The sequence below is a fragment of the Pleurodeles waltl genome, chromosome 3_1, assembly GCF_031143425.1.
Source record: "Pleurodeles waltl isolate 20211129_DDA chromosome 3_1, aPleWal1.hap1.20221129, whole genome shotgun sequence".
Classification (NCBI taxonomy): domain Eukaryota; kingdom Metazoa; phylum Chordata; class Amphibia; order Caudata; family Salamandridae; genus Pleurodeles; species Pleurodeles waltl.
The window spans coordinates 794970463-794995912 of NC_090440.1; the positions used below are offsets into that span (position 1 = coordinate 794970463).

Sequence of the window (25450 nt, forward strand, 5' to 3'; positions counted from 1 at the left end):
AGATGGCCCACAGCCAAAAGGTGCATGTTGTGTATTTTCGTACTGTTTCTTTGAATATTGATGTTTCGTAGGTAATTACTGTGAATGTAACGTGTATGCCTGGAGACAGGTGTATATGCTGAGTTTTTAGGAAACACTTTTGTGTGACCGTGTGTGGGTGAAAGTGATGCAATGGGGATTGGCACTGGTACGGATCCTTCCATGTGAAGAGGGAGTCCACACGAGCTTGCATTCGTTTCCCTTGGGAAGATGAATCTTCCCGAGGAGACTGCGCGGGCACCGCCCTGGGTAAGTGTCCCCGTGCTCTTTAGCGTCTTCAGGGTGTGCCAAGTCCAGTACCAGACGAACGAGGCCTTTGACAACAAATGTAGTGTTGCAGGTTTCTTAGGCTATTCTGACCTTACTGATGCATTTTGAGGTTTACGTTGTAGTGTCAGGAGTGAAATCTAGTCTGTGAATTGCAAACAACATATTATTTTCTAAAACTCCTTTACATTTAAATTCTCTTTTACAGAAAACATTTCCCTTGCAAGGCGAACAGCTAAGCAGCCTGCATTCTGTAAAATCCCATAAAAGTTCGGTAGGTTCACGGCGTGTGCTGTAATTTTTAATAAGTTTGTCAGGGAGTAGTTGGTAAGTCAGCCGGACAAGAACCCCGATGAAGGAGGAGTCTTCTTTCTCAGAAGTTGCCAATTGTTTATTTCTTTCTGATGTGTAATGTGTCATTACTTGTAAACAGAACTGTTCTGTGTTTCCCTATAACTGAACGTTCAACCACTAGGACTAGTCATTGAAGAATGTAAGGCTGTTGTATTCTCCCTCACCAACTGGGCTCTAGATCCTTCCTACATAATAAATAAATAAATACTATTTTCCGTTAACCCCTTAACTACCAAACCCTCCCCTCCACCTCCCTTCCATTGCTGAGCCCATTTTTTGCTATTTGAGTTAGTTCGTGCTTAGGCCTCTGTAACATTTTGTTCACATGAGGTATACACACCAAATTTACCTCCTTTTTTCCAACATCCTGGGACTTCTAAAGAAACCCAGGAGTTGTGGATTTCCCTGGAGGGGATCGAGAAATAGTCAAAATATAGCTATATTTTGAGTTTTGGGGGAAAAATAGGAAAACAAGTGCTCTGGAAGAAAGGGGTAATTACCCCATCTGACCTCCAGGGGGCAACAATACTGTTTGCCCATTCGCTAGGGGTGGGGGCATGGCCACTGGGCAGCCCCCACCCCTATCATTTTATTTAAAAGTCAATCCCTAGTTCCTACTGGGCTTTCTGCCCCTTAGGGTGGAGGGCCGATCAGGGGCAGTTGCCACATCTGCCCCCCCCAGGTGTGTCAGAAAGACAATTATTTGATTGCCATGGGGGAGAACAAGCTCTTGCCCAAGGGGCTGATCCTCCTACCCCTGGTGACTAGTGTGTGGATCCCTGCTTGGGGATTGCTCTCATTTGGCAATCCCCAAGCAGGGATCCACTGGGCAGAGGTAGCTTTGGAATGGAGAGATTTTCCCCTTTACAACAATACCTCTCTCAAAGAAATCAGTGCTTGAGGGCTGAGATATACACCAGAGCACTGATTCAGTGAAAGTAAAACAAGCCCACGGGCTTGTTTTACTTTCTATTCTAGTGCAATTATGTCGTCACTACAGTAAAAAAATAAAAAAAAATAAAAAACACAGACTTCCCAGGAAGCTCTTTCCAAGCATCCTGAGGATAAAGTAAAATAGAGATCTCTGCACCAGAGGGGCCTTTAAGTAGTGTCGGCCAATGCCCGACACCTGATCCGGGGCGGTACTGTGACCATTGACCAATGACGATACTTAAGAGGTTAAAAAGAAAAAAGTTGGTTAGTTCAGATTAAGGCAAGTCACAACATTTTTTAGTTAGATCCTTACTGATTGATATCTGAGGCAATGTTGGTGCTCTCCTTTGTTATAAATAACCTTGCATTGTGTATAGTCCCCAAGATCCTGCCCTTGAGGAAGGGTGTGCTTGCTGGCAGTTCTTTGTATCTGTAGGCGATGGGTGTGGTGTAGGGGTGATAGAGGACACAAACACTGAGGTTAACTACCCTTTTCAGGGGTTTACGTGCTTTTTATTGTTCTTGGTGGCCGTAAAGGGAAAATAACCTAGAATAGTCTGTTAGTAACTCATGGTTCTGAGTTTCCTTTTCCTTTTCTTCTCTTCCCGCTCTGGTCTCTATCCGTCTCAGATGGGGTTGTTTATTTCTTCCCTTTCTTTTCCTTTCCAGATGGCGTGTTCCGGTATCCTGGCGGCAGGTTTCCTCGGAAGAACACAAACAAGGTGGCAGCCGGTAAGTGGGGAGGGTAAGCACTTGTTTGTTTCTGTATATAGGGGTATGTGAGAGGAGGTGAAATACGAAAGGGGGGGGGGGTGATGGAGGGGTTACTCTATTCTTTTAGTGGGGAGGTGAGTGGGTTTCTTTTTCCTAGTGTCAACACAGTATACGTGATTATTATGGTGCCCAGGGAACTTATCCCACCTCAGACGCTCCCCTTTTAGAAATAGTCACCCTGTCTCCCTTCCTCCCCTTTCCACCCCTTTCTAATCCTCCCCTCGCTTCCTACCCTTCCCCTTCCCTGGGTTCTGCTGCGGCCCTTTACTAGAGCACGTACCTTGTCCAGCCACGACCCTCCTGGGCCGTGGCGGGCTGTCGCGTCCTCCGTCTCCTCTCGGGGTGGCTCTTCAGTCTTTTCTTCCCTCTCCCTTCCTTGGTGTCCCGGGTTGGCGCTTCTCTCCGTCTCTCCTTCTCGGTCCGGTTTGGCGCTTCTCTCCGTTTCTTCTGCGTGGTCTGGCTCGGCGTCTCTCTCCTTCTCGCGCTGTCGTATGGTCTCTCCCTCTGCCTCCGTATCGCGTTCCGAGGAGGAGTGCTGTCCCGTCCCGCTGCGTCCTTCTTCAATGTCGGCAACCCGGAACTCCGGGGCCGACTTCCGTCTCCTCCCCCACGCGTCTCCATGACGACGGGGTTGTAGATCTGGCGAGGCGTTCGAGGAGCGCCAGGATTGAGATTCTTGCGGCGCCCTCCTACAGTATCCTACATGTACATTGTGTACAACCTGTTCCTACACACCTACTCCTTCCTGTCTTCTGCCAGCATATCCCCTTGCATCATCTTTACCTGTGAAGCAGGCACCCTGAAACTACCTTTCGATTTCTTCAAGCGATATAGATACACTGGTGAATGATCATGCGGGTGAGGTGGACTGTGGGGCCTATTTACCTGAAATATCATCACAATCTTTGACCTGCCCATTAGACATTTTCAATGACACTCACATAATATTGCAGTTTTCCAATTGTTTTTTTTTTTATTCTTGGGGTGCTTTAGATAGTGATTTAAAAATTAGAGGCAGGTGTGGTGCATAGCCAAAAATTCTTACGTAATCTGGTTGTGATAAACACCACTTAAAACACAAGTTTTGGAGACGTTGAAGGTTTAGTAACAACCTAAATTATTAAAGTGGCAATGTTAAGCTGTCTATGTAAAAAGTAAAAGAAGTGTGAACTGTCTGTAACAAAATATTTTTATCATATATTTCTACAGAAATCTAAAAAGTCGCATAAAGAAGAAAAAAGAGGTATGTGCATGATTTTTCAATAGTTGACAAGCTGCTTTGAGCATGCATTCCATGCTCTATATTGCTTATTTGGCTAACACGCCATAATGTGTACTACATTATTTATGCTGCCAATATCCCATGTGTCCGCTCTTATGCCCATTGAAAGTGATACCAGAATTTATTTTTACGTCTTGCCTCTAGGCCGCTTTTAGCTGTGTTTTTTCTTTTTTGTCCTCGACTTACTGTGGACAATACCAATACTTCCAGTGCTCTTTGGCTAAGCTTATTGCTAACAATTGGTTGGCTTTCTGGTAAATCTCATTTGCTTGCATCGTATTAGAAGATTTTCCTTCCTTTTCTTGTGTTTGCCATTTCCTGGAGCATAGCACCTCGGTCATCCTTCGAATGGATGACTTGTACCCTTTCACTGCTCTACACCAAGGAACAGCTTTTCTTTCATTTTCAGCATACAATAGGAGTGCATGTGCTTTCTAGATCTCTTCTCTGTGTGCAGCTAGCTCATCGTATCTCCACCCCACCCTCCAATGCCTTTAATGGTGCCCTCTCCCCTTCAAACCTCTCATTCCCCGTTGCTCCCACCCTGGTGTTGACTCCATTGCTCCCCAGCCCCTTCTTATTCTCTCTCTCTCTTGATCTATATCTCTCTTTTTCTCTGTGTGTTTTTAAATGTCTTGCATTAGATCCTTTGATTCAGTTAAAATGGTATTGATAAATTACTTACTAAAATGGACTTTACCGTAATCCCTCTGCAGCCATTTGTCTGTTGCTGTGTCATTTACATTTTTCTTCCATCCACTACAACTTACAGTATGCGGCAGAGGGTCATCCCACTTAAGCTATTGGTTAACTTCGCCATGAGTGACAATTCTGTTCTTTCACAAGGTGTACAGCCACACACAAAGTAGTTCCCTTTAGTGCCAAGAACTAATATGGCATTATGTGCTTTTTGAGTCCCACAAATATTTTTGTTTTGGTGAGGGGACAGCAGCTTCCATAGCAATAAAGTTTTAATAAAACCATAACAAAACAAGCATTGGCAAAGCCAAAAGGCTGGCAGCCAATGCCAGACCTTTTATCTCTCCCATTGTTTATTTTAAATGTTTTTGCTGTTTTTGTAAATTAATAGTAAAAAAAAAAAAAAAAGCCTCATGCATGTGTATACCCCATTGAGCTGCTGCAGCTTTGAGGCCATGAGGCTAAATCTGATGCTTGTGCGACAGGTTCCTCCTCAGTCTTGCCATGGGAGAGCATTTAGGGGCTAATCTGTACCCATTAAATGTCATTTTGAGGCCACCAGTCATCGCTGCTATACTGCAACTAGGCTCCCATGTCAGTGACATTTTGCTGATCCTGAGGTTACCATGGCTTGGTAAAAACTGATGATCACTCCTCCAGTGACTTCCAACTGCCTTTTTATAAAATCTGTTTAAACTCCTGCCCCGCCTGTCAGCTCTTGAGTCTAATTGTTGGGGCTGGGAGTGGCACAGGTTCTTGGTTGGGTAGAGATGTAGCAGTGCAGCCTCAGAAAGGCAACTGAATATTGACGTGGAGCGGAATATCCCCCCCCCGATAACCAAAGACATCAGGGGGAACTCTGGCCATATGCCTTATTTACTTGGCTGTATTGGGTCTGGGTCACGCAGGAGTGTGCGTCTGGACACTCTTTGGTGCCCCCACTCCAGCAACGGACACCCTGCAGACCATAGACAATCCTGGAGCCCAGTCCTGAGCACTCCCATATTTGTGGCCTACGTAAAGGATCATGAGTTCCAGTACCTGATTTAAAAAAAAAGTGGCAGGCTGAACCCGTCGGAGGGCTCATTGGACTACTGAGTGGAATACATGATACTTGGGAATCTTCAAGGTGGCACTTGAGGCAGAGCGGAGCAGTTTCTACCAGCACTGCTTTAACAACAAGGGCATCTTCGTGGACGAGGTTATAGTGATGAAAGCTACGCTCCTTTCAGTCCCATATTAGTAGTAGGTTTAAATGGAAAGAACATGTACATGGATAATTTAACAGTCAGTTATTCTTTGCTGTTGACCAAGGTGAACATAAGGTACTTGATTCAGAGAAGCACTGTTTTTGTGGATGTCCCCTCATTGTGCCACTAACTAAAAAAAAAAAAAACTCTGTAAAGCTAAACTTCACTAAGCGCAATCCCATATCAATGGCCTAAGCTGTGCAAGGCCTATTCCACATATGGGCAGGTGAGAGGGTGTTGCCAGGAGAATTTGTGAGTACTAAATATAGTGAGGGATGCGCTCACAATTTTATTAATCTTCTTCCTTTATCCTCTGAGGCAAGTCTGGGAAGGTGTGGCAGGTGTGAATAAAGAAAAAGAGAACATCCAAAGAAGACTTGGGTCTCTGTCCCTCCACCCAGGTGGGTGATGGGAAACAAAAACTGCTTAGGTGATGAATGAATGAAGGGTGGATGAGGCCAGGTGAGTGCAGGAGTTTCATTGACCACCCAACCCTCCTTTTTGTGGTGGTTATAACTTGGATGCTCTGTGGCCTTACAAGCAAGGCCACGATGTTCTAGAGGTTTAGGACTGGGCTCTTCATTACATGTAGTGTAGATGGGGCTACTGTTTTAGGTATACACTCGAATGCACAGGTACCTAGCACATATTCCTTGCTTGCACCTTTTCTGGAAAACTGTTGAATTCAGTTATAAAATACGTGTTCTTAATGTGTTTGAGGTTGTGAGTCACTTTAGGTCACTGCATAATCTAACTTTGGAAAACAACGTCCTCATTTATTTTTTATCACTGGGTGTTTCACACTCCAAACATGTCAGGTGGAGTTTGTTTAACATGGAACGTTGGCTGTGTTGTGTATTTACTGAAGCTGCCTTGGGGTTCCTGCGCTATTCCGCAAATTGATATACTTCAAGATTATTTTGGTGTTTTAGAAACCTAGAATAGGTTTCGTTTGATTGGAAGCATTCAGAATGAAAACTGAATACCTATTAACGGGGTAATCTTTTTCACTTTATTTCAGAGAAACGAATCAAACCAATCCTTCCCAGGGGATCTGCAGCTGTCCTGATTCCAGTTCTCGTTGGTCCACCTCTTGCATCAGCTAATGTTCAGAAATCTGCGCAATTGAAAAAGGCCAGACCCGCTCTGATTGCCCCAAAGGTAAAAATATGTACTTGTGGTCCATGGCCCGGTTACATCTGTACATTCTGATTACACAGATCTAGTGTTCTTCATCCTATCTGCAACTTAGCCCAGGATCCCCCTCGGAGACCAATCAGAAACTGTTATCTCAAATTGTAACAAAACAATTATAGTGTGCATATGCACTTCCATGCCGAAGGTTCAGCCCCACATAACGTCCATGTTTTCATTTGCATAGTTTGGACTGTAACCTGCCCCAGCCTTACCTACTGCTGTATTTTGAAGTATCCAGGTAAATATTTTCACATATTGCTCTAAATACCCAGACTAAAAACGTTCAGTGCTTCAATTGTGTCCTTGTGTGATGCTTCAATACATGCAGTCTCAAACATGCTAGATCTTCCATACCAGAGCTCTACCTTAGGTCTTCTTCATTGCAACCAGCAGAAGACCCAGTGCCTCCATCTGTGTGTCCTATATGGGGATTAAACCGGCTCCTTAGGGTACATTGCTAACTACTGGTCTAAGTGCACTTGTTTGTCTTCAGTTTCAGATCCTGGTTTCTCGACTCTTCTAGAAAACCAAATGCAGACTTAGACGGAAGTTACTCCTCATTACATCACTATGTTTTTGCCTGTTCTGGTCAGCATATGCTCTCTTTAGCTTTCAAGAAAAAGGATCTTGATTATTCCAGAGTCTACATCTCAACTCTGAGCAACAACACAGACTGCTTTCCGCTCCTTTCCCTCATCTTGTGAGCCTTGATCCCCTGGAATTAGTTTTAACCCAGGTTGAACGCAATAGTTGTAATTCAGATTGCTTGCCTGCACAGCTTCTCAAGCCTAAGGTCTCCTTTGATCTCTTCCTATCTCTTAAAAGATGGCTTCCTTGTGACTTTTTATCAGGCAGAAGCGGTTGGGAACTCCATGTGCGCAGTTTCTCTAGACCTTACTCTGATGTATCAGTCATTATTCAAATGGTTCTGCTGATCTTTCATATGAGCAAGGAGGGGGACTTCGGGGTCTTCTAGACCTCGTTCTTTCTTGCCTTCATAGTCTACTGTCACTAGATAGATCATTTGCTGCAGTACTTATAGTCTTCAGTCCTGCTTTTTGGAATGGTGTGTATGCATATACTACACGAGGCCAGATCTTCCCATCGTTGCTTCCATTTTGTGACAACGCTTCAGGGCATAATTCATAGCTCCTTCTTGGTTAGAAAGTCTGGCTTTGAAAAGCCTGCAATATGTCATGTGGGGTATGCCATTTTTTTCTTGGCTTAGATTTAGACATTTGGCACCAGTTGAGCTGTCCTTGCTCCGCTTGTGAATCTTTTATCATAAGTTGCACATGCACCACTCTGGCCCTTGTGCCATTACAAAGCTGCCTTCTAATGCCAGCTCCAGAACACTCGTCCTCCCATTCTCTTGTCCTTGGATATGACTGTCTTTCCCACCACCTCTTGGGGAAAAGTAAGGTGGATGCCGCCTTATGCAGACGGTGAGATCATGCATGTGTGCAAACAATGACTGTTCGGAGCTCTTATTGACTCATAACCTGTTTCCCATGTATTGTATTGTATTGTATTGTAATCGTATTTATAGAGCGCTTACTACCCCTGACGTGGTGTTGGTTAGTATGAAACATACTTAGAATTTGGAGTGCAACATTCTTAAAAAATAAATTAATTAATAAATAACACTTGTTTTGCTTGAGGTTACGAATAAAAAGTAGCCAGTGCCATGCTGTTTGATCTTGGTAAATAGATGTTTTGCTATGCGTTATATTCCCACCATTGTTCTGAAATTCCTAGGGGCTTTTAAAGTTATTAAATCTTTAGCAAAGGTTTTTTAATGGGTGCAGAAAAGATTGCAAACAATAGAAACATAAAGAATAAAAACATCTTCCTTTCTAATATTTTACACAATTAACAACAATATGTAATGAACATTTGTGTATGTATAATTCGAAATTCACTGAAACAGAGGTTACAGGGACGTTATAGTTAGGCTCACATTTTAAACATACAAACGCATAGCAATTCAACCGCTACAGTTAGTTATCTCAAGTAAGTATAATTTGTGCCCCTGTCATGCACAGTTTTTCGTCAAAAATGTTACTACAAATATTACAGTGATATTATCAATGATGTTATCAAAGATGTCATGAGTGCCGTAATTTGTGGAATAATTAGGGTGCATGGCGAGGGCGCGAGTTATAGTTACCTTAGGGCACGAGTTATACTTACTTGAGATAACTAACGATAACTGTTGAATTTCTATGGTTTTGTACATTTAAAATGTGAGCCTAACTATAACATCCCTGTAACCTTTGTTTTTTTCAGTGAATTTGTATGTTTTTTTAAAATTCTATTTCCTAACTATAACATCGCTGTTACGTTTTGTTTTTTTCAGTGAATTTCTATGTTTTTTTTAACGTATAGTAATTTTCATTACTAAACGTTAATCCAGGCCCTAAGGCCAACTCCCTCTAAGCATCCTACTTTGCACTGTGCATGGCTTTTGCCCATGTGCAGCAGAGGTTGCCTGCAACACATAGCCTGCAGCCAGACCCTGCGGCCAATCCCCCTAACTACCCAACCTCACACTGCACATGACCCTTTGGCCGTGTGCAGCGGGAGTTGGCCGCGGCCTCTCTGGGTGTGAATATAGGTGTGACAGGGTGTATCTGGAGGTGATAGTGGCTGTGAGAGTGTCTGTCTGGTTGTGAGAGTGCATGCATGAGTGTGTGTCTGAGTGGGTCTGTGAGTGAATGGGTGAGTCTCTGAGTGGGTCTGTGATTGGGTGCATGTGTCGGAGTGGGTATGTAAGTGGGTGCATGAGTGTCTGAGTGAGTCTGTATGTGACTACATGACTGTGTGGGTATGTGAGTGGGTGCGTGACTGTCTGAGAGAGTCTATGAGTGTGTGCATGAGTCTCTGAGTGGGTCTGTGAGTGCCTGAGTGGGTCTGTGAGTGGGTGCACGAGGGGCTGAGTGGATCTGTGTGTGCATGACTGTCTGAGAAGGTCTGTGAGTGGGTGGATGAGCCTCTGAGTGGGTCTGTGAGTGGGTGAATCAGTCTTTGAGTAGGTTTGTGAGTGAGTGCATGAGTGTCTGAGTGAGTCTGTGGTTGGCTACATGACTGTCTTAGTTGGTCTGTGAGTGGGTGCATGAGGGTCTGAGTGGATCTGTGTGTGCATGAGAGTCTGAGTAGGTCTGTGAGTGGGTGCACGAGTGTGTGAGTGGGTCAGTAAGTGGGCATGAGAGTCTTTAAGTGGGTCTGTGAGTGGGTGCATCAGCGTCCCAGAGGGTCTGGGAGTGGGTGTGTCAGTGGGTCTGTGAGTGGGTGTGCTAGGTTCTGATTGGGTCTCTGAATGGGTGCCTGAGGGTCTTTGTGTGTCTGTAAGTGGGTAAATTAGTGTCTGAGTGGGTCTGGGAGTTGGTGCATAAGTGTGCGAGTGGGTCTGAGAGTGGGTGTGACAGTCTGTGAGTGGGTCTGGGAGTGGGTGTGTGAATGTCTAACTGGGGCTGTAAGTGGGTGCGTATGTGTCTGAGTGGATCTGTGAATGGGTGCGACAGTGTGTGTGACAGTATGTGTTTAGATATTTTTTTTCTTTCATCGGCAGGGTTCGCGACTCCGTTGCGGTGTTACATGGGGGGCTACGCTGAGCACCGCAATAGAGTCGCGAATCCACCATCATCCAAAAAAAAAAAAGGAGGTTTTAACCTTTTTAAACTCTTAATTCATCCCTCACAAACCCATATGTTATCCCATGGGGTCAGAGTACCTCTACCCTGACCCCTTTTACCCGTTTCTCAAAGAAAATCCATCCCCCAGGACCATTGCTGGTCGATACAATGGCAGCAACAACTTTCTGAGCTTTCTGGTTGATAAAATGGCAGCTGCCACTTTCTGAACAGCTTCCACCCAGCCAATCACACTCCTCCATGTGGCTCGCAGATTCGTGTCGGATGCATGATGGATCTGCGTCCCAATATATACAAACATTTTTTCCCAAAAAAGCACTGAACAGATTCACAGCAAAACACAAAAAGGTTGCTTTCTGGACCTACCTTACTGCCAAATTTGTTGATGTTCCATCCAGTAGTTTTGGTGCTATCACTGTTCAAAATCCCTATGGGAAAATGAAGGGAAAAAAAGGTTTTTTGGGACACCCTCCCCTTTGGCCCTGTACCCCCTGGACGGATCACCCTGAAACTTTCCAGACAGCAGCTGACGTAACTGGCAAATTTTCTTGGAAACTTTTGTGAAGATTCGTCAAGCAGCGCCAAAGATATAAGCAAGTAAAGAAATGCTTTTTGTATGGAAACTAGGTTCCTACGATAACTACCTAGTGGCGACCGCCACTAGGTAATATGTATATATTTCATAACTACTGATTCAATTTCTATAAATCATTTGACTCTGGTTAAACATGATTTATCAAAGGAGGATCCAAATGGTGTGAAATGGCTCACTGATCAACAATGGACAAGAAACTGAAACACTCGGGTTGAACTCTCTGTATATAGAGTCCAGCTTATCCTCTAGTGACGATGTAATACCATAACACAAATTGTAATCTATTTATTAATGCAATAAATGTTTAATGTAACTATCATTAACATATCATTCAAATACAGTGTAGCATAGTATTTTAATTTCACCTTTTGGTATGTGTGCTTTATTAATAATATTGTTTTTACAGATGTCTTGCCATACTTTAAGTAAAAATATATTGGGTACTAATGTAGTACAATATCATTTTTGTTTAAAAGTGGTCTATGGTTTGCACAGCATGACAATTATTTATTAGTTACATTAACATCAGTTTTGTAGTTCTCTAGTACATTTAGTTTGTCTGTTCTATGAACAATTAACCATACCTGTCTAACACCTGTTTCTTTGCTGCACTCATCAGCAGTAAGTGACAAAGCAGGTGCACGGCTTCTCTAATGTTGAGTTCTTTCATGCCAGTATCATGAATAAAGTGAGGCCCTTTCTCTGTGTCAGTCAGTGGGCACTGGGCTTCATCCACAGTGGTTGCTGTTTACTAATTAAGTACACTGGTGTAACAAAGGCCTCCGCAGCACCACCCAGTGCGGGGGCGATCGTCAGGGGCCCCCTCAGCACAGTACCCTGGCCTGAGAGCTCCTGAGTTAGTTTGAAGGGGGGTTCTCCATGTACTTTGCAGGGGGATGAGTTGCTCAAGCTTCGTTACTCCACTGCTTTTGTCAAAGGACTCTAGCTATAGTTTACAGTTTTAATCATTTTATTTCTCCCTTTACCAGCTAAGGCAGGCTTCTCCAACGAGTAGCTTGTGAGCTACTGTTAGCTCTCTAGCTACCTGTAAGTAACTCTTCTATGTGCCGCTACGCCCAATAAATTAAAAATGTTTGCTTGCTTAAATTAATATATGCATCCCAAAATTGAAACATGTGTATTGGAGACAAAAATACATATATTTTTTTAAAACTCAAACTGATGTTTGAACAACAATGCTATCAATCTTGCCTGATGAATTGAGGCGATTCACTGCTGGTAATCTTGCATGGGGTGGCCATCTTGTCTGTTGTGCTCACTATCATACTAGTAATATTAGTAGCTTGTTATGATTTTCATTGAACATAAGTAGCCCTCATTACAGAAAAGGTTGGAGGCCCCTAAACTAAGGGCACCTAGATTGATCAGTTTAGGCTTGGAGCAGAAGGCAACTGTAGATTTATGACGCAATTTAGGTTCTTAATTTGAGACAGTGGTAACCCTGCCACCTCAATTAACACAATCTGGTAAGATCTCATCACAGTTAAATGAAAAACATCAGCTGGCGATTTGCAGAAACATGCAAGTGAAGTTCGAGCAGTACCAATTGACAAAGTTGAGAAGATAACAAAATAAACATGCCAAGCCAATTTACAAACATCAAGAATTATTTACTAAGCAAAATTATTCAAATGATTATTAAATATTGAATGCAAACTTGGTCAAAATATGCATAGGAACTATCAAGATGTGAAAGGCACTGCCACCTTGTGTGCTTCAACCGCAACAAGAGTCTGCTCTTGCACCAGAAATGGAGACAAACTGTTCTGCCTCACAGAGGTCGGGAAATCTTCAGCACTGGTAAATTTCAATGCTTAATATCTGCTGGTGCTACTCTGGGAGACTGTAGTCCCACTGTGATCATGAGACAGGCCTCACTGACCTTCTTTACCTGAGAGTCCCAATACTTATTGATGCTGGGAACTTCTCTTCAGCTAACCCAGGAAACAAGGGCTGGACTCTTGGCACCAGCCAAGCCTTTCACAAGGACTTGTGTAGGGCACCCTCGACTGGCCAGCAGGACCTTCTTCACAGGATTGGATTCATTCTCTCCTGTTTGCGTTCCTGTCACAATGAACAGAATCTCATCCAAATGAACCTTGGAGATCACTTCAGGTCCCTAGGTGCCACTGGAGATGCAGAATCCTTCAGCTTCCTTCTCTGGCAGTCATTCTTCATGTGCTTATCCACGTCTAGGAGCATTCCGAGAAGGAGGTGATGGTGAGGCGTTGCTCTGATCGAGTCTGGCAGATTGTTCACCAAAATTCAACCCCCAGTTTCAGAACATCCTTTAGCGCTTTACTTTAACCCTTCCCACAGTCTCTTCTTCAAGATGGCACTAGCCACATTCCCCTCTTAGGAGCTGTGTGTTCCTCCCAGGTCAGGCCCTCTGGACACCCTCTCGCTGTTCTGGAAGCACCTTCACCTCCAGATGTGGAAATAAATGAATGAATAGGCGACCTCTCTAGCTGAGGATTTTTCTTTCTTTGAGTCACTCATTTTCATGTGACAGTGGAGGTTGTTTTGCTTCTTTGTAATGTTATCCGTTCCTTCTCCTCGTAGATGTCCCATCCTAGGCCAGTGGGAGGTATTTGCTCAACTGTGGACCTTTAGAAAAGGTATTAATGTTCTCTACCAGGCAAGCACTTCTGCTTAATTGGGATACGTAATGCAAGCGCTGGGAGTAAAACTGGTTACATTTTGTTTGTTTTGCAGGCAACGCTAAATACACTTTTTAAATGCCTCCTCTTTAATATAGGTACCCAAAATATAATTTCGTCCTTGAATTAGATTGCGCTTAAACTGTTATAATAACTTTCAGGTAAGCTTCTACTATTTTCCCAGGCTGAGCTGTAAAAAAACAAAATAGATTTCTATTCATGATAAGCTCAGTTCAAGGAAAATGTAACTTGGCTTCTTGCGATAAACATAATTTGCCACCTTTTTACCAATGGTGCATACTTTTTCTATATTTAATGTGTTCCATGGTTAAATATTAAGCTCCCTGTTCAATGTGCTTACAGGGCACACTTAATGTGACTTATCTAATGTGTAAAGATATGCGTCCACCATTATAGAACTGTGTAGGACGCAGTAGTGTTCTCTGGAGCCATATTTACACCACAACACGTATAACTAACGTGTTGTGGTGTAAATATACACAGCAGCCACATATGCCATTTGATTTGATTTGGGTACTTGTAACGCGCAAACGGCTACCCAAATAGGGTTTCCTGGCGCTGGCCATTTAACTTTCCACGCCATTGGTGCCTTTCCTGCTCAAGCTTGCCATGGCCTTACTGCAAAGTTAAATAAGTATGTGACAACGAATGGCTTTGTATAGCGCCCAGAATCGCAATAGCAGCTACATAAATCCATAAAAAGGTGAATATGCTAGGGATGTTAACAGAAAAGAGAGTTTGCTACAGTTTGAGAGTGATAAGGTACAATAACAACACAATATACTCAATATCCAACTTGACTATTTTTTTTTAAAAAAAGAATTCTAATTCGTTTTGTAATTTAATTTAGAAATCGACAGAAGCTAAAATAACAAATGCTACACAATAACATACTATTGTGCAACTCTCTGGTATCCAGGGTGCACCTCAAACTTTTTTATAACACTAATGGCACAAGGCTCTGTGGTGAAACTGGCCCTTTCTGCAGGATTGCACCTGATTTTTGCTTTCATCTGCCTTCCTTTGCTGAACCCGTTAATGTTGGCTTTTAGGACTCTCTGCACTCTTTCCCTGTTAATCAGTTGTAAAGTGCTTGTACTTGCCCTGGAATTTTTTTGAATATTGTCCGGCAATTTATTGGTACATTTAATTTACTTGTAAATCCTTATTATGTGTTACTACTTTTACTCAGTGTCTGTAAATTAAATGCTACTAGTGGGCAGCAGCACTCATAGTGTGGCCCACTATAGCAGCCTTTTAAAACATTTCTCAGGCCTGCTACTGCAGTTTCTAGTGCAGTTTTAAACTGACCTTTTGACGTGGCAAAATAAACTTTTTGACAGGCCTAAACCCTCATTTTAAAACTTATAAGTATCCCCTAAGGAGGGCTGTAACCACTCAAATGGAAGCGGGCATGGTATTTAAAAAGGAGGGCATGTGCATTTACATTTTACATGCCCTGGTAGGGAACATTCCTAAAGTCATGTTTCACTACTCTAAGGCCTGTCTCTCCCATAAACTAACACTGGATTAATTTATTTCATTTAATAAGTGCTATCTTCAGATTGGGAGCAGATAGAGATATGCTGTTTACTCTCAAATGAATTGTAATTTAAAATCATCTTTAATGTTGTAGTCGAATTTTAAGTTACAGTTTTGCAAATGCTACTGTGAATTTGGCTTTTTGTTTTCCAAACCAACTGTGCTTTTCTGCCAGTGTTCTGGGTGACATGACTGTGAATGGCCTGCTGTTTGAGGTTTGTGCATTGCTTCCAGACATGCGCACAAGGAAGGCATAGGTGTGAAGAGAGTGGGTATTCTTGACAGGGTAGCTGGAGAGGAACTGTATCCTTCCTTGATTACACTTCAAAGTGCTGGGCCTGCAGCTCATGCAAAGGGACCTGACTCCATTCTTTTTGTCACCCTAGACAGTTTGAAGCCAAACCCAGGGGAGTAGCGCACAAAATTCCCACTCACCAAGGCAGGCAACCGTTATAAAAACAGTACCCCAGACCATTCTTCAGAACACTCCTGGACCTGTGGAATATTCAGAAGAAGGACTTCACTGAGTTGGAAGGGCTGCCTTGCTGTCTGAAGAAGTAAGATTGAATCTGCTTGCCTTGATCCCAGGCTAGCCAGAGTGACTCCAAGGGCCAGTTGGCTGTCCTACTCTATGAGCTACATGTACACAACAAGCTTCCAGAGACCTCCCTGCAACTGCCCAGTTGTCCAGCACCAACTGGTTTCGCATGAGCCTTGCTGTTGGCCACTGCTGGCCACTGCTGGAGTTCGTCCTGATCCCTAAGAGGTGCCCTCCAGATCCTAGACCCATGGCTGACATCAGTGAAAAGCCATCAAGAAAATGTGAAAATCATGAATTTTGGGATCCTCACACTCTTTGCACCAAGACTTGACCGCCTGTGATGTCCGCAAATGCAAAGCCCAGTGGACCTGCTCTTCATGCCAACAGCAACCATCCATGAGACCAGCAACGCAAGACCTGCACTTCGCGTGGACTGTCCTATACGATCAACCAGGGCAAAGCTCCAGTGATGACCAATGCTTCTGCTCTTCATGCTACAGCAACGACGGTCTGTGACGCTTAACCTCCTCACGCAGAAAGACTCCTCCTCACGGTGCGCTACAATGTAAATGGAACTCTTCACGCCAGGCTTCATGATGTGACCACTCAGCGGGACTAATCCGGTCACTGAATGCAACCCGGGCATCATTGCAGTTGACTTGAACTTGTGAACTTTCACTCAGTCTAGCATGGCCAGATAACCATGATTTGTGATTTCTGCTTCTTGGCACTATTTTTAATTAATAACTTTAAAGATTAGTATCTCCAGCTCTACTAATTGGATTATGTTCATTCTGGTATTATTTTATTTATTAAAATATAGTCTATGTTTCTAAATTTGTTTGGTATTTTTCTTGTGGTGTGTTTACACTTTTGTACGTTTGTATGCTAGATAAATGCTTTAAATATTGCCTCTAAATTAAGCCTGACTGCTTTGTGCTGAGCTATCAGAGGGTTAAGCACAGGTTAATTTTGTTAATTTGGGGGCTCAACCTGCAAGGATTGTGGTTGTTGTCTGAATGGGGCTTCCACCCCTTTCAACTAATAACCTGATTTCATTGACTCTGCAATTGAAATAGCATGAGCCTTTATTTATAAGGAGGTTCTTGAAATGTTTGCTTTAATAAAAAAAAAAATGAATCAAAGATATTTTAGCAATATTTTAGCATAGCTTTGTTTGTAGTCGGCAACCATCTAAACAAATGTGGTAGGCAGAACGTTGTAATGCACCAGGTAAGCTATCAAAGGTCAGCCTTTGTTTCTGTTTCTTAGTGGTCCCTGATTCAAGGGTGTGGGACAACTCAGTGGGGTGCGACAACTCAGTGGATCCCAGCTCAGTTTCACTCTCAGTAAGGTTTGCACATCCTAAAATCCACCACCTGAAAGTGGAATGGAATTTTCATGCGCATAAAATGGATGCATGTAGGGTGCCAAATAAGTCAGAGTTCAGAAGTCAGAGTTCCATTTCCCAATTAATGATAGTACCAAGATTGTGTGGTTTTGTGACATGAAATAGGTATTGGGCACTTTCCAACAGGAGACCATTCACTTCTCCAGTTGATCTTCTAAGATCAAAATTCAAACGGAGGAACACCGATTCTTAAAGTGGGCTAGCACCCATAATATGTTGTAGGGACCAGTATTTAGTGCTGGAGCTCCCTTTGGATCTACTAGTTCACTAGTGTAACTGAGGAACTGGGATTTGGGGGTTTTGTCTTGTAATGACTTTCAAAAAAGAAAATGATACATTGGCTTCTCAAAGTGGCATCTGAAAATTAGGCAAAAATTTTGTCTCGAATTTCATATTTTGGAGACAGACAAACATTAACTACAATTGAAAGCATCTAAAGTATACAAGTGAGAGATCCAGTATACTGCATCGCTACTGAAATGGGCTGGGAGCCAGCTTCACTTTCACTCATGTGACCTGGCAGCCTATCGACACCTATTTGGTGAAAAACTACAGCTCATTTTGAAGTAAGCTCTAATTGTGTACTGCATTTACCAGGATGCAAAGGGGCGAGCTGTGCTGGGATGTGAGGCAGTGTGCTCTCAAACACTTGTCTGTTTAAAAGGCTCCCTTGAGCCAGCAAGCTGACTAGCTTTGGAGATGCACCTGTGTGCCTGTGAGTGGTACTGTGACTGAGAGGAATTTGGCAGTATTTCCAGCAACCCCAGATGATTTTCCTTTGCTCTCTATTACTTCTCCTCTTTACTGATGAAGGGCTAAACCCAGAAACACGTGTCTAGAGATATACAGCAATGTCTGCACCAACTTTGGTGAAAAACTACAGCTAATTTTGAAGTAAGTGCTAATTGTGCACTGCATTTACCTTGATGCAAAGGGGTGAACTGTGCTGGGATGTGTGACAGTGTGCTCCCAACCCCCCTTCTGACACCCGGTGTGCGCTCTGCTAACAATGGAAAACAGATGGAGACAAAGTGACTGGTCTAGAGGGCAGATCCGGGAACATTCTCTGAACCAATAACCTGGGAGACATGAGTGAGTGGTGCACCTAGGGACAGGAATGTTGACTTCACGTTGGCCACTACTGACACTGCAAAGTTGTGGCCATGTTGCCCATCCAGGGGTGTTGTTGGGCCGGGAGAGAGAAAGCTGTTCTCTGGCACCTATCCAGCTAGACTGTGTATGTCACATGGAGTGCAGGAGGCAATGTGAGGCCATGAGAAATGAGGGGTCGGGAATAAGGCCCATACAATTTCCAGAATATGTAAATTGAAGGTGAGGACCATATCTGGAGGCATTTTAATAGCACCTTGACACAAGAGTAGTGGGTCTCTTCGGATTTCAGACTAGAATCATGACTCTTCCTTGGCATGGGGAGGGAGACGATTCACTGAAGGGGTACTGCTCTAAACAAGAACTTCTACAGCATATGTGCAGCCCACATCATTTAAGTATAGAACACTCACACATATGGATGCTGACACCCTGTGGGAAATCTGAATGTTGCCCCTAAACGAGAGTGATAGTACTGGTCTGGGCTTAGTACTAGCTGCCCCTGGGTCCTTGACCTGGTCCTGCAGATGTATCTAGTTCATACAGGATGGTGCTGTTGCCAGAAATTGCATGTAAAAAAAGATGCAGACAGATCTGCTAGGCTTCAGAAAGACCCCCGAAAAGCAAGTATTTTCTAGCAAGTGTCTTAGCGAGAGGTGACAGCAAATGTCACCCATGTTCCTCACCATAGCAGTCCTGATGAACAGATTGGTGGACTTTAAAAAGGAGCTCCAAGAAGAAATAACCAGAGACCTGAAAAAAGGCCAAAAAGCACTCCATGACAAGTTGGCCCCCAAGCTGGAAACCTTATGGAAGGATGTTTGCCCCCTGATGCAGAGGGTGCTGGATATGGAAGCCAGGTTGGAATGGGTGCATAAGTCAGCGTGTTCCCAAGAACAAGACCAGGGCACCTTGAGAAATGCAGTGGCTATTGGCCTTCAGAGATGCAAGGAACTTGGGAAACTGCGTATGAAAAGAAAATATCAGAGTAAGTGTCTGGTGGAATGTTTGGAGTTCCTGGACCTTCAGGCCTTTGCCTGGATCTGTTCTCTTCACTTCTGGGGGATGGTCCTGACTGTGGTTAGGTTGGACAGAGTCTACACTGTTGGCCTGAGGAAGCAGCTAGCACATGACTATTTGTGATATCCATAAAGGAAGCTAGCCAATTTCCATTGGAAGCTAGCACATGACCATTGTACTCAAGATGCCTTGTTTAAATTCTGTCCTTTGTTTTTCAAAGAGGAAACAATTTTTAGGACTATGCAGTCAAAAAATATTTGATCCATCCTGATCAATCAGGATTTGTCAAGGAGAGGCAGGTCCACAATAATAGTCAGTATGTCGTCCATTTGATAAAAAAAGGCACAGGAAGAAGGTTCTGGCAATATTGGTATTCCTTGATGCCGAGAAAACCTTTCACTGCATGACTGTAGGCCCCATTGCTCTTAAAGCTGTTATGGCTAACTGTGACAGCCCCCAGCTCAAAAGTCTTGTACCAAATAAACAGGTTCTAGTTCAGGCTAATTACTCCTCCTTCCTTCCATTAAGATTTAGTGAAGTGGCCTCTCTCATCATCTCCTAGTTAGGAAGAATTGATGTTGTCAAGATGAATGTTCTGCCATAGACTTTGTATCTATTTCAGGGACTTCTGCTGGGAGTGGAAACTTATCTTTTCAATACACTGTAGCATAGTATTTCCCACTTTGCATGGAAGGGGGCGAAGGCAAGGGTCACAAAGAAACTACTCTAGTGTACCAAACTGAGAGGAGGGGCAGCATTGGCCGATTGCTCTGCCTACTATCATACAGCTTAAATATGAGTAGTTATTGATTGGTCCAACAGGGTCTGACAACTGTAACAGCACCTAGAAAAAGCAATTTTGGGGAAGCAACAGTGGCATGTCATCTGGATGAGAAAGGGGCTGTGCCTCTCCCTATGAACATCTTAGCACACCAGTGAAGGCGGCGCTAATGATTTGGGACAGTGTTGCAATGAGGCTAGGTAGCATTGTCTTTACATTGTGATATGCCAATCCGTTCTAATTCTGATGTTACCCCAGCTTCCTATAGCAGCCCCTTTGACAAATGGCAGAATAGTTGTGCTGTAGGTTCATCACCAATATGTTACAGAAGGCTACTGTTAAATCCTTTACACAATGTTAATAAGATTTCCATTTTGAGAAATAGACACTTACAAAATGCCCAGATTGGACAATGGGTGAAAACCAGTTTTCAACACTCTCAACTAAGGGGGCCACTTTTAAAATTTACAAACTCATTTTGGAGTCGGTGTCTAACCCACAGGCAACACTAAAATAGTTGGCTGTGCTCTTGGGGGTCTAAATGTGTTAAGAAGGTCCTATACCTATCTATTCCAATATCTAATCCAATAGAGGCACTTAAGGTCCATTGGTCACATTACGTTTGCTCTGTTATTCAGTACAAGATTGTTCGAGCCTGTGAAGGAGAGGAGGTGTGCCTGGTTCCTTCTATGGTTCGCCTTTGCTCTTTTAGCTCTTTTCCTATGCTGCCTTTTCGATTCTTCTGACTTATACACTTTTCTGTACTTCTTCCTTCTGCTCCCAGAATTTAACTTTTACCACTTGATCTTTCTGTCTCATACAACTCCCTGTATATCTTTGTACATTCCTTGTATTTCTTCCTCTCTCTGGTACTCAGCTGGAGTGTGGTGTAGCAGAGTTCTCTCCTTGTCTATGCTGTAATGAGGATACCCCATTTTTTGTAATATAGATTATTCTCAGTATTATTTTTATTATATGGAAATGTATTCTGTTTTATTTGATATTTGACACTATTGTTGTGATGAGTGTGTGTGATTTATATTTGTTGTGGTAATCTCCAGTCTGAAATGAATATCACAAATAGTTGAACCATTCACATCCTTGTGGTCAAGGTGGTGGGTATAGTAACTTAATTTCAGAGTCTCTTAAGTTGAATATAGCATGTATATTCATAACCCTCTTGAAATATTTCAAGAACACAAATGCAAAATATAGAAATAGTTCAAGATATGGGAATAAGGGCATGCAAGTATACTTTATAAGAATTCCATATGATGTTTAATATTGAATTGCTATTGTTTTTCTTGTAGCTTCCGTTTCTGCTCCAAAATCAAAATGTTTACCCAGAACGTTTTGTTCAGCCAGTCAAAGAAACGTCTGTTTTGGAAGCCACTACTTGGAAAGTCACTGAACCACAAAGGATTGTTTCTAAGCGTTGGAAGGGATACAGGGCCCGGAGACATGAATACAGAAGAACTAGGAAACCTCGATCGTGCCACCAGCGCCACATTGGCTGCCCATCTTCAGAAACCAATTTGAATGTAATGAGTCCTATGAATTCAAGCCCAACTAATCAGTCAAGTTATGTGAATGTTTTAATCTCTCCTTCTAAAACGCCCAGCCAGATGGCCGTCCCCGAAGGAGTGTCAACATCCACACCATGCAAACATGCAGCAACAGTACTTTCACCAACTTCTATGCTGCTTTCTTTGCTGCCCGGCATAACCCCTCCAAAAGTGGAAGATGATGTGTTAGATTTTAGTTTGCTTAAGTCTCCAAATGATGAGAGTCTGGGATATATTAGCCTTGGCTTTCCCGACAGTATTCCTACAACATCTGAACCAGAGGACCCTGACCACGATCTTGGTGAACTGCAAGGATTTGCTCCTATTGATAATGATTCCTTCACTGAGACACTTGGTGCTGACCAGCACAATGAGAGTTTTTCAAAGTTTTTTTCAGATTACAGCACGCCCAATTTAGGTGAAGGAATAGACATGGCCAACTTAAATTGGTCATACATTTTCCATAGAAATTAGAGGCATCTGGGACATAGTAGATTATGTATGCCTTCTGCCCTTTATTGTTATTTGTACATAGATCTTTGGTATTCTTCTAAAGCACTTAATAAACTATGAAAAGGGACTGCAGTAAGACTATGAAAGAAGACTGTGATATTGACATTTGGTAGAATCAAGTCATGCCCGGAATAATGAAGAATGTTTCCCTAATGAACCCAAGTCAAATCACATTAACATATGTTGTGTTTTATGTACATTTTCATTTTTCATTTCATTATAGATTCAGTGAAAAAGTGCAGATGGCATCTTATGCAGTCGTTTTAGCACATAGTAATGTATTCATTAAAAGAAATATTAAATATGATACCATATTTGTTTACGTTTCAAACTCATGAGCCTTTGAAACAAACTTACAGTCTGAAACTGGGATTTATTTAAGGGTTTGGAAGGGTGCCCATTGCTCAGCTGTTCTCAAAGCACTGTCTGGAGCTACCGTGTAAAGCATGGCCTTAATGAAGGGAAGAAAGTGTTGGAACAGCATTATTTTCAAGGACTTTCCAAATGGAAGGAGATTGTGAACATGGTCTTCCAGACAGAAGCAGTGATTTCTACTATGAATAGTGGCTCCTTTGGCGGTGAGGTGGACGCTCTGCACCTCACGTACGGACAGTGAGGCAGCGGATTAATAGAAAAATATGTTAATTGATGGTAACCTGATCTTCTAATAGCAATTGTCTGAAATTGAGATGACACGTTTTTGGCAAAGGTCTGACACTGTCTACAATTATGAGGACAGTTAGCTAGTTCCTAGTGCGCCAAGGCATTGGAAGCTGTTGAGAGCCATGATGGTTCTATTGGTAAAGTGTTCTTCGCATATGATGTCCCCTATATCCTGATAGCTGTGAGGTGGGGCTATGTGACTATCTGAGTCCGCTCTGTAGTTCTTTGACTAGTCCCTCATCATACTGAAATACCATTTTGATGTACTTAAGATGGAAAAGCATTATGAAGTTGGAGGCTCTGTGGGTCCCACTATTTGCCACGATAAGCAGGTGAGGTAGGTATCCCAGCAAGTTCTGGCTTATCCCACTACTTCTATTTAATGCTCAGCTCATGGGAACTGTAGTAGCCATTCAAACACAATCTTTTGTTGAAAACAACAATCTGTTTGACACTTATTTAGATGGGCTTCCGCCCTGCCGTAAGGAATAACTTGGTGGTTTTCTCACTGATGGATCTCATTAAGGCATGAATTTGATGGCCAAGAGTGCAAGATCTGTTACACCTGTCTGCAACATTCAACACCGTCAACCACAAGCTCCTGGTTTATGAGGTGTACTTAAGCTAGTATAAGAGATACTACCCTTGATTAGTTAAATGGATTCCAATTTGATAGAGCTCAAAAAGATTGCCTTCCTACTATTGAAATCTAATCCTTACTTTTTGAGATGTTTGTCCTCGAGGGCCCAGTCCTATCTGCCTTTCTTTTTTTAATGATAATCAAACATTTTTACATTTACTTCATAAAACGTTTTACATGTATATGGACGATACCTAAATTGAATTTAGTTTCACTGGAACAACGACTCCTCACCTCTCTACTACGTGATCGTGATGCTTGTCTCATTCCTTCATCGATGGGACGGTGTCCTTTGCCTTCTAAAGATGAGAAAAAGCTTGGAACTGTGTTAGAAACACAGATGGCTGTATTGTTATTATACCTGATTTTTCCACTGAGAGGTGTTCTACTTTTACTGGATCTGCATTTCCGTAAACACAATCATAGAAGCCCTAACACAGTCTCCTAGATTATGGCAACAGGCTATGTGTGTGGCAGCCCCTAGTTTAAAATGCTGAATGTATGTTTGACCATATTTCATGTAACCGTGAAGCCTTGCATTGGCTTCCACTTAAGAAAAATGTTCAAGGTTCCGTTAATCATTCATAGTACCAACTATGAAAAAAATCTCATAGATTCTTTGCATCCGAATTCAAGTGATATAAACCAAGCCTGTTCATTTCACCTGTTAAATTGGTCACAGTGGGTGGCAGAGCCTCCTCATAGCTGCATTCTGTTCCCCCATATTTACATGGAGTCCCTTTTCTTGATGGGTAAAAAGGATCTGAAGACATATCTCTTTAGCAAGCAGATACAGACAATTCCATGTGCCCTCGTGTGAATTCCTATTCTTGTAGCACCAAGAAACTATGGTGACTGATGCTATTTAGAAATAGTTTACAATAGCATTAATAACGATTTAGGTGCCTGATCAGTAAAGTAGATGTGGTAAGCTGTGCCAAGTTTTCAACTAGAAAATGGGGGTTGTGTGAAGCTTTCTATCATTTGGTTATGCAAAAAAGACACATCTTTGGTACACCATAAAACAGTAGAAGAACTTGGGCGTTAGAAATTGTATTTCTGGTTAGCTAGGGTATGCACCTAATCCAGGCAGAACCCACCCACTCTAGTCAGGGGGAGGGAGTCACACACCCAGGATAACCCCTGCTCTTACCCCTTTGGTAGCTTGGCACGAGCAGTCAGGCCTATCCAAGAGGCAATGTGTAAAGTGATTTCAAAGCACACACAACACACATGATGCACTACTTACACCACAATAGAAACACAACACCAAGTTATATAAAAATAAACTGTATTGTACCAAATATTATTAGACCAAACACAACATGTCAGTAATACCCTGCTACACAAGCAGTTGTTGGAAATTACTCAGTTACTAGTAATCTGCAAAAGCCAGCAGTAGTCATATAAAACACAGAGGTTACTGGTTATTCTGCAACACAAGTAGTAGTCAGGTAAACATTGTCATTAGAATCCATGTATCATGGTAAAACATATGATCATAACTGCCAAAACCTTATCATGGATGAGCATAAGATGACACCTCACCAAGAATGCACATGGCTCAATAGGCACATAATCATAGGCCAAGACAGTATCATAAAAGGCATTAAAAAGGCATGTGAATACGATCTGCCGTCCACCCCATGTGCCACAACAAGGAATGATGGGGGCGAAAACGGGGATGTCCGTGTCCCAATCTGCTATGCTCCGATACCTGTGGCAATGCAGGGTTACCGTTGGAAAGACTGGGGACCTCTCTTGAAGGTTGATACCCCGGCCTGCTATATCTACTCCTAAATGGAAAGGGAGTCCTACTTTGGGGGGACCCCCCACTCCCTACTCCTGCAGGCCAGCTGCTCACTTCTGAACTGGAAAGAGACGGCCCGGCAGTTGCTCGCAATAGTGTAGTGCGACTG

At 42.8% G+C, this 25450-nt stretch overlaps 1 protein-coding gene across 1 annotated transcript in view; it reads left to right on the plus strand.

Annotated features, from left to right (window-relative positions):
- LOC138283541 (forkhead box protein M1-like) overlaps positions 1 to 22370 on the plus strand; it is a 135795-nt gene extending 113425 nt beyond the window's left edge. The window contains exons 6-10 of the mRNA XM_069221481.1: positions 515 to 580; positions 2263 to 2325; positions 3577 to 3610; positions 6620 to 6759; positions 21461 to 22370. Coding sequence (XP_069077582.1) covers positions 515 to 580; positions 2263 to 2325; positions 3577 to 3610; positions 6620 to 6759; positions 21461 to 22189 — 1032 coding nt within the window. The 3' untranslated portion in view covers positions 22190 to 22370. The remainder of the gene's footprint in view (positions 1 to 514; positions 581 to 2262; positions 2326 to 3576; positions 3611 to 6619; positions 6760 to 21460) is intronic.
- The last annotated feature ends 3080 nt before the right edge of the window (positions 22371 to 25450 follow it).